Source organism: Pleurodeles waltl, chromosome 6 (genome assembly GCF_031143425.1).
Source record: "Pleurodeles waltl isolate 20211129_DDA chromosome 6, aPleWal1.hap1.20221129, whole genome shotgun sequence".
NCBI classification, from domain to species: Eukaryota; Metazoa; Chordata; class Amphibia; order Caudata; family Salamandridae; genus Pleurodeles; species Pleurodeles waltl.
The window spans coordinates 720756220-720778013 of NC_090445.1; the positions used below are offsets into that span (position 1 = coordinate 720756220).

The following is a 21794-nucleotide window of genomic DNA, read 5'->3' on the forward strand; positions in this document are numbered from 1 at the left end:
GATAATTGTGCAAACATGAAGATGGCACTGCTTAGGCTATGGCACCATATTTAGCAACATATTTGGATTTGTATCCAGTACCTTACCCATGTACGTAGGATCCAGTGGAAGGAAGCTCAGAATTTCACATTTCATTCACGTTTCTACCCTAGGACAATGAGCAGCCACAATAAAAACAGTCTCAAGTATTTTGGAAAGCATGTTTCAATTGGTTAAATTGCAACTGTCAACAACTTAATTCAAACCATGAGTAGGAACCAGCAGCTCAATGAAAGGATAATTTTACTGTATGCTCACCCCACTCCTCCTATTCCAAGGTTGTCTTCTGTACTGACCAGCAGTTACCTTGCCACCTACTGACAGAACTGGAAATTTCTTCTTAAAATTGTTAAACATCAGAACCTCATATGGCCTGTCCTACACATGCATAAGATTTGCAGCCCTGCAGCTACAGGTAAAAAGAAAACTTTCCTGTTGATGAGAAGGTTTTTGCTGCAATCATAATGACCAATGTTGAAAGGGTAGGCAGTCGGGAAGTGGGAACAGGCAGGAGCCTGGGCCTGGAATTACCCGAGTTACTCTAAAAAACATTATCTTTTTCTAAGATGTTCTGGCTCTTTTCTACTCCAAACTTCGTATATAGTGAGGGTTGCAAAAACAGTAAAAACAGGCTGCTTCCAGGCAGAAAAGGACTATAACAAAAATATCTCTAAAACCCATTTAAATGCTCACTGTAATGCTTTGAGCAGAAGCCGTTTGAATGTAAAGCCTGCAGAAATGGTGTTGAGCAGCCGGCAAAATTACATGGGGCACATGCCTGAAAAATTTAAATGAAGCTGCTATAACTCTTGTGGAGCATGCACAGACATTCAAGTAAGGAGAGATTCTATAAAACGAGTAATTCTAGTGGCTACAGCAGGCTATCCATCTGGAAACGGTGAGTGTATAAGCCATCTGTCTGCAAGGCAGAGTTGGCCTGAGGATCACAATTTCATGGAATGGTCACAATTATTTTGTAAGGCCACCTCTGCACAAAATATAGGACAGAAAGCTTCTTTACATGGTCGTTTTGAGACTAAAGATGGTTGTTCCAGAGCGATTAAGGGTCTAATTTACAGTTTGGCAGAGGGGTTACTCCGTCACAAATGTGACAGATATCCCATGCGCCGCATTACAAGTTACAAAGGCTATAATGGAATTGTAATATGCTGGACAGAATCTCCGTCATGTTTTTGACGGAGTAACTCCCTCTGCCAAACTCTAAACCGGGCCCAAAGTCCAGGTTTAAGACAATTTAAGATTCTGAGGTGCATGGGGCTTGCAGAGTGCTGGTGTATGTTGAATTAGTACTGACAAGTAGGTACGCTGATATTCAATAAAACAATTTGAGATCACTCATGGCCAACAGCTCAAATAACTTATAAATGAGACGCAATAGCAAGTGGATTAAATCACAACTGAGCATAAACCTTCTGACTGGATGAATGCCATTGGGATGACATACTGTGTTTGATGTCTTAGGTTGAGGTGGAAAAAAATTCTTCTAGACTGTAGCCGTAGGTGCTGATAGTCAACAAAGTGGTAGGCCGGTGTCTATTTGTATTCAAATTCTTTCTTGGTCAAGCAAAATCAATTCTGTTCAAATCGTTTTATTAAAAAAACCATCAAAATTTATAAACATACTTTCACATATAAAATGAAAAATTCAGTCTATGATGTGATTAAAAATCATTTGCCAAGCACTCACACAGCAGTTGGTTCCCCACATCACATTTGCTCAGACCATAAAAACATATTAAAAGTTGATTTAATGTACTTTAGAATGTTTTATTTCTTGTGCCTTTAATTGAAAGTGCCAATGCCTCCTTACAAGTGGTTGTTCCAGATTTCAAACTTACCATATGAACAACTAATTGGTTGCAAAACATAAGGACATCAAATAGGATGGGAGTCAACGATCGAAAAGGAGTTGTGGAAAACATACATTTATGACTGGATAACTGGTTTCCACATTGCATCAATATGATTGATAGGAAGATATTGAAAGTAGAATTTTCAACTATGTCTAAACTCTACTATTCATTCATTCCATCAAATATCACTTTTCTAGGAAGGCTCAATGAAAAGTAAAACTTAGGACTTTTATATGTGCTGCAGTTGTGGTTTCAACTTCTTAAGTCAAAAAAGTTCAGTAAATTCCCACATAATCCTACATCTTTTAGCTGGGGAATTCATTGAATCTTCAGAACCTCTTACTTGATGTTCTGCAACAGTGAATTATATTATTTGCCAGATTACTACAGGTAAGAAGGCAAATCTAATCTACACAGAGAGGAAGTCTAATTTCAGGTCAAAAACATTAACCAGAATATAAATTCCTTATTGGAATAAAATTCTTAACACCCTACTTTCAATGCTAGATATTGCCTCCAGCAGATTACACCCAATAGGTGTAGAGAAGGATCAGCCTAGCTTCAAAGGGATTCCACTGTATTTCTCAATTATTTAAACTGAATTTAACTATATTTTTAGTTATCACAGTTTCCTGTATCAAAACCGACTCTGTTGGGTCCGACAAAAGTTTTATGTCAGGACCACAGACAAGGATTATGCATTCTCTTTCTTTATTGAAAACTGAAGCAGCCATAAATAAAACATTAATAAATATGAAACAACTATGGGCCTTATTTAAATCCTTGCGGATGGTGCACGTGTCTGCCAGGCAGTGGTGATCAAGGGCTCCACCACCTTGGTGGAGGACCATCTGCTCTCCCTAGTAGTCCATATCCTAAAGCACACATTCAAGCTCTCAAATTGGGAGTTTTTTTTTTTTTACAACAAATAAATGGTCTTAAAGTGAAGGGAGTTTTCTCCCTGCAAATGGAAGCAATTCTCAATTTTTCTAGATGGTGTTCATAATGACTTGCAAACATGGTAAGGGAAAATCAGTGATGGTTGTCCCTGCCTCAATACGGCGGTAAAACCATCGTGGTGACCAGGTGGTCCATTGCAGACCGGGCCACAAAGTCACAGATTTACACCAGCGGAGCCAGCAAAGGCTCTGCCACTGTGAACACTGTGCTTCCCCAACTCTAAATAAAATGTATCCAGTCCTAACTAATCAGGATTTTGCACAGCATAGTAGCCTGAAGCACCAGTCTCTCATCAGTTTTCTTTGCTGGTGGGCAACTAATTAAGTGCTATTTAAGTCCTAATGAGGAAATGCGTTTGGAATTCGGGCCTAAGGACATACAGGTTGAAGTTACAGGTTGTCTAGTGGTGCTTGGAGAAGGACATTAATGCTAACTTGAAAGAATTTTAGGATAAAACTGCACTTCTGCACAGGCAAGGGAACAGGAACAAAAGTCCTTCACTATTGTAAAGCGTATTTCCTTTGTGCAAAGACCCTTTGTCTCACCCTATTTCCTGTCTCCATCAGCCCCGCCTCCGAAGGTGGTGACATTGCCTGTAGCAGTGCAATAGTATGCAAGAGCTACACCGTTATCTGTTTTTTTGTCAGGCTGCAGCAACTGTAGATTGCAGCTCAGTGACAACCTCACACAGGTTGATGCGCAGTTGACTCTCTATGACCAATACGAAGTGCCTTGAATCAACTCATGCTCTTGCTGTTTTGTACAGGCAGGCATGGTTGGTGGTTGCAGGAGAAGGGTGAGATTTGTCTTGTACCAAAGAAAAATCATTAGGGGTGTATTTTTTTTTGTACTGTAGTGAATTGCAGACAATGAGGGTGCGCTGAGACCCTCGGAGGCGGATGTCCTCACCCTACACTGTAAAGTACATCTCATGGCTCCCATGCCCAGCATCTAAATAACAAAAAACCTAAACAGTTGCTCAATGCAGCACAGAAGGTAATTCAGATCTGCTGTATATGTTATGACTCTTCTCTGCTTGTAAGTGAAGTGAGCACTTCTGCTATTGCAAATTCTGTATTTGTTCTCTGTGTTTAAAGTTTCTACTAATCCTGCCTAGGCTGTTCTTGCTCGATTCACAAGAGAAGCTTGAATGACGTTTGATTATGCTGTACCTTTACCTTTTCTCTGTGGTGAACAGAGGCATATACACAATCACACAACTCACAAACCCTCACAAACCAGAGCATTCCCTTAACCTTTTGGGTTTTGGAACCAGCCACATACCACAATGTCAACATACACACATCACAATAAAATTATTGCACACACATGCATCACACACAATTAGGAAAAATAATGCACACATTACATACACACAATAACACCTAAAGTCACAAACACCATTCCACACACATACCCCGCTCTTACGATCTCTGACATTGTCACACCAACACAAAACCACCATCCTAAAACACAAACCAACATATATTAATAAACACTGTTACACTAACAGAAGCACACATCACAACTAGACAATCATTCCAGCAATAAACCCCCATAGGCAGATATAATCTAAGATAACACACATGTACACACTCGCCATCACATGAAATCAGAGTTAGGGAAGCATGCACAGTTGCTACCTATGTCATTACTATCCCACTTATGGTAAGGACGATTTCACTGCTGCTGCATATGCTGTAGCTGTGTGAGGGAGTATGCATTCCTGCTATGTGGTCTATTGGTTCTGTGTTTAACTTCAAAGGATGCTTCCTCTAAATGCTCTAAACCTGTTAATTATGGTTCAAACATTACAGTGTTATACTGCTGCTGCTCATACTGTAGCTGTTTTAATTTAGTGGAACTTGATTAAAACCCCTTTCATTCTTACAAAAAAAGGTAAAACGTTCAGTTTCCTGAACACTTGCTAAGGAGTGTGGCCTGTACAGGATTCGTCTTGATACGAGATTCAATACCAGATGCTTGTGCATGCTAGAACACTATCTCCTCTCTAGTGTTAGAAATCCACCTATTGGGAGAGCTGGATTTTCCTGTACTCTAATGAAACACAGGAACAACTGCTAAGAGAGATGAACGAGGACCACAGCAAGATAGGGGCTGAACTTCCAAAGCATACTTAGTAGGGTGTGATACATGTTGGCAGATTTAACCAGAACATTCCCTTGGCCTTTTGGCCACCAGACCTTAGCTGATAAGAGCACGTAGATTTTGTGTTTACTTCGCAATCCAGTCTGAGAGCGAGTGAGCTCAGGAGAATTGGCCTCTCTCCAAGGTTCTTGGGCTCACACACTGAGTTTGCTTTTAAGGATGACTCTGGGCTACAGAGAGTTAGATTGAATCTGCTTGACTTCAGATGGGAACTAGATGTCAGTTGCCCATCTCCCGTTTGGGTAGAGAATCTCTTTCTCACAGTTGACCGGAGTCATCAACTTGCAGACCCCAGAAAGATGAAGCTGAATATAGGCCCTACCGCCTTGCCCATACGGTGATGAATTTGACTTTTATGCTTTTCTTTGAAGTTATGATATGATATAAACACATCTATTTGCTGTGTACATTGCAACTGAGAAGTACTTTGATATATTTTGCTTTCATTGCTGCGACCACTTTTGAACGTGTGCTTCCAATCTACTAATTTTGTCTCTCAGGAACTTGTGGGTGGGGAATTAATAACAATAAATGTCTTCTTTAAACTCAGAAGTGCATTCCGGAGAGGTTCTGTAAGCTCGGATATGAGATAAGAGGGAAAGCAGAACAAGGGGGAATAAATCAACTGACTTTTGCACAGTGGTATTTCTGCTCAGGGCACTGCACTGAGAGAGAAGTTGCAGAACTACAGGAGAATATGCTAATGGCACAATAATGGGACGGGACAGTAGCTCACCGCCGCTCTGATTAGGCCGAACCCTCAGTGATGACACTTTCAGTGCTTTGATGAACAAGTTACTTACCTTTGGTCCCACCTTATCTGATAAAAACTATCTAGCCACTGATTTCTTACCTTAGAATTGTCCCCAAGTGTCAACCAGGATATGGAAATTTTTTGTGATGCGTGCCAGTAGGTGGCGTCATCTGCATCAGAAATGGTGTGTGCGGTACCTATATAGGTGCAATCCCAGGACACTGACGTCAGTTTCATTTCACAACAACCCATGTTGGAAGTGGGGCGCACCAAAGAGTACTGACCACTGGTGTGTAAAACCAGGGTCCTGAAAGGGGGGCAGCCCTGAATCTACCAATCTGTGTGCAAAGCATGGGTGGGTCGGGTAAGGAATCTGTGGCTAGACAGTCTCTACCAGATAAGGCATTACCGAAGGTAAGTGACTTGTTAATCTGATAGAGACTTTTAGCTGGAGATTCCTTACCTTAGAAAAGATACCCAAACAATACCTTCCTGGATGTGGGTCTGTGAAACAAATTCACAAAAAAGAGTGTCCTGTGGGACAGAACAGACAAAATGCTAACAGTGATCACAGCCTTGGCTCTGGTGGAAAGAGCCCTCATGGTACTGCTTGTTGGCCAGTGCATAGCAGATTCTGATATAGAGCAAAATCCATTGCGAGGTGGTCCATTTCTGCACTGCCTTCCTTTTCTGCTCTCCATTATATCCCATGAAGAGTCAGCGGTCCACTTGGAACTTTTTTGTGTGGTCAAGATAGAATGACAATGCTTTTTTTGGGTCCAGCCGGTGGAGTCACTCCTCTTGTTTAGAGGGATGAGGCGAAGCGTAAAAGGTAGGCAGGGTGAAAGACTAGCTCACATGAAATGGGGTCACCGCCTTCAGTAAGAAGGACGCTCAAGTGCGAAGGACCAGCTTGTCCGGTAGAATAAAACATAAGAAAGGTGCTCTGAGAGCACCTGTAACTTATCTGGTGGATGTTATTCAACCTGGCGGATGTTATTACAACGAGAAAGGCTGTCTTATGGGTAAGCAGTCTGATTGGACAGTTATGGGGCGGCTCAAAGGGAGCGCACATCAGATAGGTAAGAACCAGGTCAAGGTTCCACTGAGGCATAATGAACAGAACTGATGGAAACAAATGGCAAAGACCTTTCAGAAACCTATGTAGAATAGGGGACTTGAAAAAAAGGCTGATCTGGCAACTGCGTCCAGAATGGCTCTGAAGAAACAGAGCAACTAAGAAAGGGTCAGGTGTGACTTCGGCATGTTGATAGTAAACGCTAGCAAGTGCAGGAGGTCCGCCGTGGTTTGGAGGTGGGAGACGACTGCTTGGGGCGAGCCCGTCTAGAACAACAAAGTAATCAAGATAGTGAAAGACTGACATCCTAGAAGTCCACTGATGGGCTGCAACCACTACCATCACCTTGGTGAACACCTGTGGGGCGCTGGAAAGGCCAAAGGGAATCACATCAAAGAAAATGCTTCTGTCCCACTGTAAACCTCAAGTAACATCTGTGGGCAGACAGGACGGGGATGTGGAAATATGCGTCCAGCAAGTCTAACGCTATCATCTTGTCTCCTGGGTCCAGGGCTGAGAGAACTTGAGCGAGTATAAGCATTTTAAATTTCTCCTTCTTCAGGAACAAATTGAGATGTAGATCTAGGATAGCACAAAAGGCCTCCGTCTATTTTGGGCTCCAGAAAGAAGCAGGAATACCAGCCATGTCCTACTTCTGATGCTGTTACCCTCTCTACAGGTCACTTGGCCAACGGAGCTGCCACTTCCTGGTTGAGTAAGGATATGCGGTCCTTTGTCATCCTGTCGCAAGTAGGTGGCATGGGTTGAAGGGTGGTCACAAAGGGGAAGAGGTGTCCCCTTTGGCCAATCAGGAGAACCCAGGGGTCAGTTGTTATTGACTTGCAGTAGTGCAGGTGATGGTGCATCCTGCCTCACACATGATGCCCATAATGGTCAGAGGGTAGACTAAAGGGGCTTGGAGGCTGCAGCTGCTGGGATGGGGGTGGACTGGCCTGACCGCTGGCTACATGACTTACAAGGTCTGTGGGTACCGAATCCTCGGCCACGCAAGGGCTGGTAAGCTTGCAGCCCGTAGTGGCTGGGCGGGTAGAAACGAGACTGGAAGTCCTATCCATGGCTGCGAAAGGGGCAAAAGGCGAACTGGGGTTGGCAAGGGTTCATGGAAAGGGATATGGCTGTAGCCCTGCTGTCCTTGAAGCACTCTAGTGTTGAGTCCCCCTTGTCTACAAAAAGACAGGAGCGATCAAAGGGCATATTCATGAGCGAGGCCTGGATGTCCCACAAAAAGCCAGAGGCTCGCAGCCAGGTGTGGCACTGAAGGGCCACCAATGATGAAATCACTCTACCCAGCGCGAGACAGCTGAGTCTAGCCCACATCAAAAGGTAAACTCAGCTGCATCTCTCCAGTCAGTAATGTTTTGGGACAGTATGGCTAAGGCCTCCTCAGAGACCATAGGCAGCACCTGTGCACCGAGTCCCAAACTGTATGGGAGTATCGCCCCAAAAAGCAAGCGGTGTTCACTGACTGCAAGGCCAGGCTGGCAGAAGAAAACATCCTCTTCCCAAAGATATCAAGCCATTTGGGTTCCCTATTCAGTGGAGTGGTAGTGAATGCACTAGGATTTACTCTGGAAGTGTAGGCGTGGGCCTACAAGCTCTCTGGGGTGGGTTCTGTGAGGAAACTGGGTCCCTTGGGGTGGAGCAATGGTTGCAGGTAATTGTCCTATGAAAAGGAGCCCTTGTGCAGAGTTTGGCCCATGCCCCAAACAGGACATCTATGAGGGCTTCGTTAAAGGGGAGGAGAGGTTCAGATTGGATGATGACCGGTTGAACTTCCTCTGTCAATAAATAAGGTTATGAAGCTATACCTCATTAGAAAGGCACAATATATCCTTGAGGTAACCCGACTTTATTGATTGGTTAATGTAAAAAGCATAGCATGGCTTGGTTATGGGTTTATTATGGTAAGTCCTGACGAGTGGAAGTCTATGAAACCATGGCAAAATTCCTACACACTAACAGCATATTTCAAGCTCTTCATGCTTACAGCAGAGTTCCCAGCCATGTTGGAAAGAAGGAAGCACAGGATGATTGTTGCATCTTTATTTTAGGATCTCATTGGCACACTAAAATGCCACATTTTTGCTGCTTCATGTCAATGTGAACATACAGAAATACAACTACTTTTTGTTTCTATCTCTACAGAGGAAGGCAGACGTGAGGCATGGCTTCTGCATAAAGAAGATTGGAAACTTTTCGTCTTCTGTATTGAGATGTAAAATCACCCAGTTAGGGTATCCTAGAGATGCTGAATGCTTGACACCCCCCTGGACTTTTCTGGCTCATTATAATTTTATTTACTTAAAATGACACTTTACATTATACACCAAACTGTGATGTTATACTCACAGAGAGGGTCACGATCCTGACGAAAGGCCATTGACTCATTTGTGGACAGAAACATGTTAATCTCTTCAAAGAGTAAAAATATTCCTTTGCACTTGTGATCATCATTTCCAAGAGATATTTATAATATTATTAAATATTTAGTGAATATAGGAGGCAGGCACACAGCTAAAGCAGACTCCAGGCCACATCTAAAAATGGCAAGAACTGTTCAAAATCGATACCTTCGTAGCAAAGGGAATGCTGACTGTGCAGCAGAGGCACAGTTGAGCGTAGTCAGCAGTGTACACACATCATAGTGAACCCCAGATACACACCTCATTTTCACAGATCACATAAAGTGCTTATGAAAATAGTGTCAAGCATGTTTACTCTGCTGAACATAGCACTTTGGGTTAACTTTGATCGCGCAGCTCAGGTTATTAAAATGTGACAGTTTGTTTCTCTGCAGCCCAAAAGATAATACAGGTTTAAATATTCTGCACCCTCAATCGTAACATTCCTCTTAATGCTCCTTGCCCAAGAGAGATCATTTGCAAGTGGGGTTACATGTTTAAAAACACTTACATATTTAAGCTGCCACCAAAGGAGGGACATTTTCATAAAATACTGTGAAAGAGCGCTGCAACTTTTTGGCTTTCGTTTCCTGTAAACCTGAAGCAGTATTTAGAAGTTATCATAACACTACTTACCAGCACCATTTCATGTCCTGAATGATATCACTGATGGCATCAGTTAGAGTCTGCACATTTTCAAACTTCATTCCACGGCTGCAAAAATAAAAGATATTGCACTTAATGACCTTGAACTTCAGCCCCCCACCTTCATCATTTCTATTTGTACCATGATTTTGATTAAACTAATATTTTAATGCGTCACAACCAATAGAGCACCGCTACGAAATGTGTTCATGACGACATACAATTATGTCATTAACATCATTACAAATCAAAGCACCAATGTTGTGTGGCAGTGCTAATCGTCTAAAAGATGTATGTTATGTATTTGCTGTATAGTGCAGAATAACCCGATCCCACGGATGCTTGGTGTGTAGACTGCTGTCTGCTGGTTGTGAGTTCTGCCTAAGGTGGAGACTTTAAGGTGACGCATTAACATATTTCAACAGTGAGTGTGCTCGGATCAGTGAGTAGGTGTTTTCAGGTGTGTCCCAGTGAGCATGTTGGTGTCTACATTTCCTAGTGTCTAAGAGTCTATCTCTATTTCGCAGTGCATGTGTAATCCAGGTTCCACTGTATTTATATTAATTGGCGTGATTATCTTCAGGACTAGTCAGCCATCTCAGGTGTGCTGTCAACACACGACGATGCATGGGATATTTACTTTCTATGTTTGGGTTCTCACCTACCTGTGATTCCGCTGCACCTTTTATTGAAGGTCAATAACTTTCAAATCCTATGTGACTGCCAGATAAGGGTAGGTGAGCTCCGAATAGTTGAGCCCTCAAGTAAAGGCAAATCTTGGGTTTCCTTAAAATCATGTCTACCCCTTGTTTTCACTTTTAGATGTGATAGTAGATCAAGTAAATAAACTTAAATGTACCTTAGAAGATCAAGACGGACCAGGAAGGACAGGCTGGCTGAGGTTGTGCCTTCAGCTTACAACAAGCCAAAGAAGGTTCCTACAAAAATGTATCTCCTTGCAGGGTGCATTGGTTAAAGTACAGTAGCCTAATTTGTTTGATATAAACTGATTAATTGGCTTTCTAAAAGGGGAGGAAATGCGATTGAGCAGGTGCAGCACTAAAACGTCTGTCAGAGGGAGCCCTGTGAAGAGATACTGCTTCAAAGATCCCCTGCGGAGGGCATAATGCAAATATGTAACCTCATCCCCTCCCCTTTTCCATCAAAGCCATTCACAGTCACAGGCTTCGGCCCACAGTATACACAGTATTTTATCTCCATGACCCTCCAGCCTCTTGGTTTCCCTGCTAGAACCACCTTATCCATTGCTTCTTGCTCTGTCCTTCCTTTCAACCTTGCACGTCTGTTTTTTGGTATTTGGCCTCCAAGATCCCAGCTGCCATAACTTCTAAGCTTGGCACGATTTGCCTTGTGTTGCTGTATATGCTCCCCTATGCATTCACTGCTGAAAATGTATCTACCACCCCTTATAGTCACCATCCTTTAAAACTCTCTATGCATACACACATTTTCTACACATCCTTCTCTCAACTCAATCTGTGCATTCACTACTCTACAGTCATTCATTACTGGCTGATCGGTATTCATACATCATCCATAGATCATTCACGAACCAGTTCCTATTCATTAACCATCCAGCGTAGAGTCACCATTTACCTAAAACACATTGGCCCTAATTTTGCAAATGGCGGTAAATGCCACCTACTGCCGCGGCGACGGCCGCCAAAAGACCACAGACGGATTTCCGCCACAAGAAGGGCAGAAATCCAGCTGTGGCCATGCTGGCGGACAGTATTAAGGTGGCGCTGCTACCACCAGCAGTGCCACGACAGTAGACTGCCGCCAGCCGTATTATGTCAAATAATACGGTCTGGCGGTGTTCTGCTGGCGGAATTCCCTGCCACTGGTAGGGCATACTGCCATGGTTTTCGTGGCCTTATGAACGCCACAAAAACCATGGCAGTAGGCAGGGTCATAATGCCACCGGCGATACAGTAGCGGCTGCCGGGTTGGGGATTGTTATATCCGGCCCGTCGGCTGCTACCGCCATGCGGTCGGTGTGGTATATTGGCAGGTTGGCTTCAGCGAACCCAGTAATGTCATAATGTGGCAGCAATCTAACCAACTTTTTGTGGCTTTCAGTGCTCCACGTAAGGGACGAACATTATCTAAACAGGGAATTGCGAGGTGGATAGCCTCTGCTATTAACTATTGTTATATAGCGGCAGGAAAACCCTTGCAGAATCCAGAGCGTGCACATTCTACAAGAAAAATGGCTGCATCCATGGCACTTTTTGCAGGAGTGCCCATTCAGGACATCTGCAGGGCAGCCAATTGGAAGTCTGTACATACTTTCGCAAGGCATTACTGTTTGGAGGAAACTCAGCAAGGTGATATGGCAGTAGGACAAGCGGTGTTAAGGCATCGTTTCCAGTAACGGTGAGCTGTTCTATTTCTTTTTCACGCCAGCCCCTTTTAATTTGCGCACATTGTATAGGTTTGTTTATTCCTTTATGGCTGTGATATTACTTGTTTTACCTACTCAGGGTAACGTTCTTTTGTCATATTTATTGCTTATCTAATATGGTATATTTCCTACATAATCTTTTTCTTTAAGGATGTTGCTGATATATGTATGTTTCAGGATTATATTTTTTATATATATATATATATATATATATATATATATATATATATATATATATATTTGTATGTATATGCATATAACAACAGGTATACAAGTGGATTGATGCTATACAATGTGCTTCATTACTGCTTGCTATTCTGATTCAAGCATGTGAATCTATGAAAGTTCCAATGCTGGAGTAAGAAAATAAGTTACTTACCTATACTGTAGCTCTCCAGTATTGGAATATTTCATAGATTCACATGCAACCCACCCTCCTCCCCTGGGAAGCTCACCTTTTTCCTGTCTTCTTCAGATACTATAGCACTCCTGCTTGAGAAAATCTGAGGGAAGGGAGCTCCTCTCAGGAGGGTTCTAGAGGGAGGGGAAGCCTGATTGGCTAGGCCTTGCTTTGGTCCTTTGTGCTCATAGTAATAAGGATAGGCTACTAAAGTGAAAGCCTTTAGGGCATTTTTCATTGCAGTAACTTATGTGTATAGCTGTTTTGATTTACCAGGGGATCCCACTTGACGACGGGGAAGGATTCAAGCATGTGAATCTATTAAAGTTCCAATAATGGAGTAAATTCACTATCCACCAACTCTGTGCTTAATCTGTAAACAAACAAATAAATACATAAATAAAAGGTATTAAAAAACACTAAGTGCAAGTGCCTACTTCCTCCATCGATAAGCACACTTCTTTCATGGGCAAAGTCATCTTCGACTACTAGTCCAGCCTCTCTTGCTGCTATATTGCTCAAGCCACATGTCCAGCCTCACTACACTTTACCCCCTTACTCTCTATACTTTGTTATGCATGGTCTGGTTCCTCTTTCTTTATTCTCTTGCAATGCCTTGCTTTGCAATCATCAACCATAGTGAGCAAAGCCTCAGTTTGTTTCTGGGTAGGTCGCCATTGTTATAGATACCGAAGATAATAAAATGTGGTGAGAATGGGACCATGGTGTCTATCTAATATGTTAGAAAGTTCATTTACTATTCTATTCTAACATGTCTAACGGACTCTGCACCCCTAGATTATGTGCAGGAATGTACCCTTCTCTTTCAACATTTCAGGCATCTGTCAGTTGAAATCAGGTCAGGTCCTTCTGGTAGGGCCTGCTCCTGCTGTAATAAGATTTACACAGAAATTTCAACTGGACTATGCATAGACAAGCTCTGCTAGCCACATCCGTTGGATATGTGAAGGCAGCCTCCCAGTCTATGTCTTCCACTGGGTCAAAGTCCAATTTTTACAAGTTTTTAGTTTTTAGTAAAATGTAGACAGTTAGACACATAATTTTTTGGAGGCCTACAAATGGTAGATATCACTCCGCTGTTTACTTTAATTGATAATATTGTATTCCAGAGTGGGCATCTTTGATAAACTGGGCAAATCTGTAGGATATGCTGCAGGGCATGAAAGTATTAACATTTCTGAACAGATCCTTGGTATTTTTCCTACATGCCTAAAAATCTTTAGAGTTGTAGCATTTTATTTCTTTTTATTATGCATTTTAACAAATAAAAACAGAACATTTGTACAATGTAATTCATCAATAATTATATTCATGATGCAGTTCAATAGAAATTGTACATGCAACGATTGAGAACCAATTTAAAAATCCTTATCTTTTGGTCGGAGGGAAGTCAAATTCATTAGTACAAAGAAGTGAAGACACAGCATTCATTCACTCTTATGTTTTACATTCTGACTACAACTAAGCCACGGCCCCCAGATTTATAGATACTTTTTGGCACAACCAACCCTATATATTGTCTCTGAAGCCATTAAACCACGGTCCATTCCCCTGAGCCCACTCACCCAGTGTCAAAGCCTATATTCTCTTCCACCTTTGAGCAATTCTACCTCTACCAGAGTGCAGGCACCCGTGGATCCCTCTCAACCATCTATGATACCCATCTGGGCCATCTTCGAGTCGGGAACAAGGACAATGTCCCAAAACCTGGGAGATAAACAGATTAATTTCCAATATTAAGTAATTACCAGACATGGGGTGCATGAAGGTGCCTTTTGTTGAATAACAGGAAATTGCCGAGTGCAAATTTGTTCAACAGCTGGCCAAATGAGAAATTATGACTTTCCACCCACATAATACCCAACTTTGAAATCACTATGAGGTCCCAGGCCTGGAAAAGTTCTGGTACATGACTTGCAGTAGCTAGGAGCCACACCAGAGGAGGGTTTCGCTTCTTAGGGTTCTTTCCCATCTGATATGTCTTAGACCATGGTGACAGCACTGCAATGACAAATTTGTAATGCCGAAGGCATGCCAAAGCAAGCCCGTCTGCACCTGGATGGCAACAGGGGCCACGCACCCTGGTTCTCCCCTCTCACAGAGGCTAGTATATCTTTCAGACAAACTCCTAGCTCTTAGGACCTTTACAAAGACTTGTAGCAAGCACAAATGGGTCCCAGATGAGGGGCCTTGCTGCTATAAGATTTGTGACTTTGCACTTAGTTCGACTGTATCCATCATTAAGCCTATTTCCCATTCTTTGCCTAAGTCTATGGAGTTTAGGCTTAGTTGCATTAACTGCCGCTCCCTGGTCAAACATCATGCTGATATTTTTTATCTTATCCAGGCTCCTGATAGCCTGTTTATTACAGAAACCTGGCTCAGTCAATTTACAGTAGCAGAACCTGCCTTAGCATTCCCTCCCAGGTACCAGCTGAAGAACATCAGTAGGACCAGTGGTGGTGGTGTGGGGGTGTTTGTGTGTGTGTGTGTGGAGGAGGGAAGGGGCACTGCTATTATTTAGCGCAAAAGGTATAGCTGTAGTGCATCTCATGGCCCCATTTTCAACTGCGAAAACTCTTTCTTTACCGTCGCCATGACTCACAATTTCACACTCTCAGGTCTTCTCATTTATCATCCTCCTGGCCCCTCCAACACTGTTAGGGAGGATTCTCAACAGCACATGGTCAAAACCCCAGGCAGCAGGCGACGTGATCACTGGGCTTTATCATGGCCCGTGCCAAATAATTTCTGAAATACAATTCTGAAGACATGATCTTTCAAGTATTGTTAATACGGATTACTCTACCGAAAATCTTCTTTGGCACATACTACCCTCATTTACGTTTTTGACAAACAGTGGCGCTAAATTATAGACGCAACCAAAGGACTTTTTTGGACCTTTCGGAATGCTTATTGCTTTGATAAAGTCACTTGGTGACGAAACATGTGGTGGCTGTCAAGTATTAACAACTGTAATGAATTACTGTACCGGAATATGAATTGAATTGAGATTTCACAATAAAAGAAGATTTTGTAACACAAGACAGATTTGTCTGTAACACTTATGATTTGTACAATTTTCTATATGTTTGAACAAAGAGATTGCTTTGGTTGTAATGTCTAAATTTACTATGTATTAATGAATGCATACTTCTACCTGTGGGTAGCGGGGTAGTCAACCATATAGCACCATTGGTCTACATTCTGAAATAAATTTAATCTGCCTAGATACTGTTAGACACTTATGGGAGGTGCATTCATTTTGTCATTGCTTCCCTCTATTGTCAGATATTTTCAGAGACGCTCTGTTTAATTTTGTTACCCCATTGATTATTAAAGCAGTCAACTTCAAAATCCTGGGAGACCTAAATCTTCACTTAAATGCCACCCAGGAATATGACAATGCCATCTTTCTTGGTAATCTTGCCGCTGTGCAAATAATGCAATTGGTGTCAGGTTCTACGCACTCTGTCGGCCATCTCTTAGACCCAGTGTTCTCTAACCTTAGTACTCTTTGGGCTGCAAACCCTCTCCTCATGCTTTGGACCGACCACCTCCTGGTTCCCTTGACCTTCAACGTACCTTGCAATACTTGGACAACCACCTCAAATATGATTTTAAAACATCTCTGGCATAAACTTGATCCCTGTAAATTTTGAGATTTCATTCAGGCTAGCCGACCTCAGTTAGCCTCCAATGTTGAGGCAGCTAATAACAATCTGCACCCTTGGCTTACTTTAGCCTTAGATGTTTTCATTCCTGCTAGTCAGACTGCCTGCAAAAAGAAACACACCGCTCCCTGGTTTAATGAAGCTCTTACCAAGGCCAAAAAACGCTATAAAACCTTAGAATGGTCCTGGAGAAAAGCGTTCGACCCTTCGCAGAAACCTCAATATACAGCAGCCATCAGATGTTACTCTAATTGATTCTGAAAGCTAAAGCTGATTAACTGATAGTAAAGCCAGAAACAATAAGAATCCTGCCAAGGCAATTTTTCATTTACTGAATAACCTTATCAGACCTACTCTCTCTGCCGATGTTACCGACACCTCCAGTACTCATTGTGAGAATTTAGCTGACTATTCCACTGGCAAAATAGAGGATATCAACCTGCATTTCTCCTCAGATGACTTTGTGACAAAGGTGCATGCCTCTGCACTGCCAGATGATACCAGCCTTATGCCAGCACTCAATTTGCTGCCTTCTCTGAGTTTGCCCAAACTGTTTATCCTTTTTGGGCAAGTAAAATCTGGTTCACCTACAGACCCAGTCAAATCAGATTTGTTTCTCAAATTTCATGACCTTCTCCTTCCACCATGCTTGGACGTGATTAATATTTCCTTGTCATCAGCTTGCGTTCCCAGTTCTTGGAAGCAGGCCAAGGTGATCCCCCTACTGAAGAAACCTTCATTTTACACCCCCAAGACAGAAGATTTTCGGCCTATCTTTTTACTACCTTTTCTCGCAAAGGTCGCAGAGAGACAAAATAATGCCATCTTGACCATGTTTTTGGATGACAACCGTATCTTGGACATTTCCCAGAATGGCTTCAGACCACAGCAGAACATGGAATCTGCTCTTCTCGCAGTTAATGAACAACTCTGAGCTGCCCTTGATGAAGGTCTGTCCTGAGCTCTGATTTTGCTGGACCTAAGCAGCGTCTTTGGTACAGTTCTCATAAAATTCTACTTCAGCACTTACAAAGCTTTGGTATAGGTGGTGCGGTATTGGCCTGGTTTGCGTCTTTTCTATCTAATCGCCCCTTCCAGGCCATTTCACCTACACAGAGCTATCAACCACATACTTTACCACATGGCATTCTTCAGAGCTTTTTATTGAGCCCTCATTTGTTCAATATCTATATCCAACCCCTGGCTCAGGTTGTCAAAGACACAGGGATTACATTAATATCCTAAGCTGACAACACTCAGCTATTGCTCTCCTTCACAGATAATCCTACACTTGACAGGTTTCCTTTCCAAAAAGCACTGTTAGCAGTTGCAGATTGTATGAATGCTAATTGTCATTACCTGAATGTATATGAGACTGAAGTCCTTTTACGGGGGAAAAAACACCCACTCTTGGGACAACCACTGGTGGCCTCCTTTCCTTGGGCATCTCCCCATTCACAGGGCCTCCATACAAAATCTAGGGGTCGCCATGGATAGCTCTCTCACTTTTGAGGCTCAGGCCAAATCAGTAACAGGTACCTGCTTTGGGCTTTTGAAACGTCTCAGCCCTATTTCTGGACTTTTTGATATTAGCACCCGCCAAACCATCATCCAAGCAGTAATTCTGTCTCAGCTGCATTATTGCAACGTGTTGTACCCAGGCACCAATAAGTCAGTTGTCAGAAGATTCCAGCTTGCCCAAAATGTGGCGGCCAGGCTGCTTTTTCTCATCTCAAATTTATGTTCTGTCTCTGGTCTTCTCCACAAGCTGCACTGGCTCCCAGTGGAAAAGCGTATCCACTTGTGTTGCCCATAAGATTTTTTTACTCCCAGAAGGCCTCCATTCTGTCCAAACTTCTATCGCAATATCAACCTACCCGCTGCCTCTGCTCAGCCGACCTTAACTTGCCCACTGTCCCGTGTTTTCGGAGAGTCAGAGCTGGTGGCTGCTCCTTTCGCACCAAGGCCCCTGTCTTGTGGAATTTGTTAACTCTTCCTATTAGAAACATCGAGAACCATCTGCACATAAGGAAATTTCTGACGACATGGCTTTCATCCAGCTAATCTCGGTCTTTATCCATTAGGCCGCTGGCTTCAGCTCATCCTTCCTTTAGGTCTAGCACTGGGAAGCCCCATTTCTGGGGCGGCTATGTGCTCTATAAATCCCCATAACATAACAAGTGAGTGGGGAACTGGTTACCCATAAAATAAAAAATGCACTTTGTGTGGCTCTAGTAGTTGCAACTCTAGTTTGATCCTGGGGTCCTCCCTTTCTGCAAAAAGCAAATCACTGAGTGGAACAAGGTGGAGGCTCAGTAATATGACAATGTCAGACATTCTCAGGCTGACATCCTATTACAACCGCTTGTATTTAAAAAAATAAAATAAACAAAGACGTTGAGCCTACATTCCATGAAAATGTGCCCAATAGAGATTGACCATGATGGTCAGCAGTAGGGAACCCATCCCTCCAGCTCCAACTTGGTATGTTTATAGAATGAGGTGATGTTGAAGTCCCTTTCCCAGTCTTCATCAATCAAGGCCCACATTCCGAAGCATTTAAAATAGCTATCAGCTACTTTGAAATGGAGATGACTGAAAGAGCGTAACAGACACTGTTTTGTGCCAGTTCACCCGTTGCACTGATCCTTCAACATAGATTCCATTCCATCTGAGTCAGAGGGAGGGAGGAGAGCAGTCACCCTTGCCGTACGCCACATTCTACTGCACAGGTTGAGGACGGCACTCCATTTACCCTGACCTGAGCCTTTGAAGCGATATATAGTATCTGCAGGAAAGTGGGCCAAATGCTACCTTCTACAGTAATAAGTGCAGGAAAGGCCAATGCACAGTGATGAGGGCTTTTACAAAGTTGACTGATATCATGGCAAGCATCTCCCTGTAGTTTCTGGAGCCAAGCCAGCGCAATGTAAAGGTGTCTGAGACAATGGCGGGAACGGCGACCTGCCATAATGCCATTTCTGACACACTGAATGACAGTGCGTACCATTTTAGGCAATCTGTTTTTAGAACTTTGGATAGCCCCTCATCTGAGGATTTGCCTGCTTTTAAGATTACGGGTATAGCTGATTCACGCAAGTCATAAGAAAAGCACCTGCAGTGCAGATCTTCTTGAGTAATGCAAGGAAGTGTGATATCAAAAGTTATGCATAATGTTTGAGGAAATCCTGATGAAATCAATTTGGGTCACGATTCATGCCTGAGGGCATGTCCAACATTGCCTGCCGAATCCCTTCTAGTGTGATGGAGATCCAGCTTTGCCTGATCAAAATCTGAGAAAGTGTTTGTAGAAGGGGTGGAGGAGGATCATTAAGTATTAGGTGGAATACCTCATTTTACAGGGAAGCACATCTTGTGTACAGGCGTTTGTAGTATTTGGCAAAGGTCTCAGCAATCCGTACACTACATGTAATAATTTCCTTGGAACAGTCAAGTATCACTGGAACTGTTCATGCATCCACCTCCCTATTTGCCAGTCAATGCAGTATCTTTGGGCGTCTTATCTCCCCATTCACTACACCTCTGTAGGAAGAGTACTCACGCATTTTTGGTTGAGTTCATGAAGATCTCCTGTAGGGTGGACCTGGCCAGCTTGGGTGTCTAAGGGTATTCTCAGAGAAAAAATTGGAGAGACACGCTTCTAAAGATTCTATTTCATGTTCCAAGGAACTGACTTCTTGGTGCCTATCTTTATCTTTGCCCCCTAGGTAGGATATAGCTTTACCCCAAATTACAGTTTTGAAAATCTCCTACAGGCTCCATGCAGAGGGGACAAAAGACATTTTGAGATGAAAATATTCTGGTATGCCCTCTCTGATAAATTCAGCTAACTGGTCATCCTTAAGCCACCAAGCATGTAAACCCCAAAGACCCTTTGCCCCTTGTCTGCACCAAGGAGTAGTAATTCGATAGGGGAGTGACCTAAGAGCCCTTGAGGAAGTATCCAGACTTGATTAACCCCCTGTATTCAGTTACCAGAACATAACTGAAATCAACGTGTGAGGCTGAATAATGATGCATTGAATAGAAAAGTGTATTGTCCCGTCTGACTGTTCCACTTATGCCTTGTATCAAAAAGTCACAGTCAGGTGGACCACTTGGAGAGTGTCCTTGTTCTGCTAAAGGAAACTGCCATGTGCACATCAAGGGATGGATTCCTAACAAAATTAAAGTCTCCCCTCACCAATGATCAGGCCTGTTTTAGAGGGAAAAGGGAATAGTCGAGCAACACTTTATTGCTATAGGCAAGAGTTTCTTTGGCCAGACTCAGGACACATAGGTCCACACATTCTCATCCTGAGAACCACTCACTATCAGGAACCTTCCCATGCCATCTAACTTTTCTGCTGTTACCGAGATAGGGAAGGTTTTCCTGAAGAGGACGGCCACATACCTTGAGTAAACCCAGCATGATACATGTGGTCCTAGTCTAGGGAGGGATACTCCCATGACAGTGTTGCAGGAGTCAGGCCACAGTGACTGCTGAGGAAAATACTGGACCCTCATATGCGAACGTAGACACAAACACACACTAACTCAGTAAGCACACCACAGTCTTCTATGCAACAATATTTTTTTTTACAAACCCATCCACAATACTTGCTTCCAGCATGACTAGTCCTTTAGGTCACCTACGTCTTTATCCGAAGTGTTCTGTCAACTGGAATGCCTGGTAGACACACGAGTGTACACACACGCATGTATGCACACACACATGCAAAGGAGACACCTGCTTATACACACTGGTGAGTAAGAACAACCTGGTCTAATTCGGAGGAATTAGTACTTTAAAAAAAAAACGTAGCTATCTCAGCCACTTGTTTCTAGCCAGTCTCCTCATCACGCACAAGAGTATTGTGATTTACATGACTGATTATTACTCGTTGTATGGTAGACCCTGCACTACATGTATTCACTCACAGATTGTGATTCACCATGTAGCAGATCAGACACTTTCAATTGTATGCTGCACTCCCATCACATGCAGGTCAATCTTTGTTTAGGTCTGCACCTATGACTGATTACATCAGTATTAGTAGTCCTCATCAAGCCAGAGATGGCTCTAAATTGGGTGAGAGATGGGAGGAGGTTTGGTAAGACACCAGATGCCATGGACTGCTCAAGAATTAGTTCCTTGTAATCAGAGCACGTTGGCTGCTTTGAGGAATACTGCTAAATGGAGGAACACAGGCACGCTTTCACAGGCAAGGGCTGGATATAACTATAATTCCTTAACACGTGACTGCTGCTGCCCGATGTAAGGGTGACTCTTTCGTATAGACGAGGCACATTTGTGTAACCACTAATA

General features: G+C 42.9%; 1 protein-coding gene across 3 annotated transcripts in view; it reads right to left on the reverse strand.

Moving 5' to 3' along the window:
- INPP5F (inositol polyphosphate-5-phosphatase F) overlaps positions 1 to 21794 on the reverse strand; it is an 855919-nt gene that overhangs the window by 139817 nt on the left and 694308 nt on the right. For all 3 annotated transcript variants that reach the window (XM_069239234.1, XM_069239233.1, XM_069239235.1), the window contains one exon: positions 9934 to 10011. In XM_069239234.1, the coding sequence (XP_069095335.1) occupies positions 9934 to 10011 (78 nt within the window). The remainder of the gene's footprint in view (positions 1 to 9933; positions 10012 to 21794) is intronic.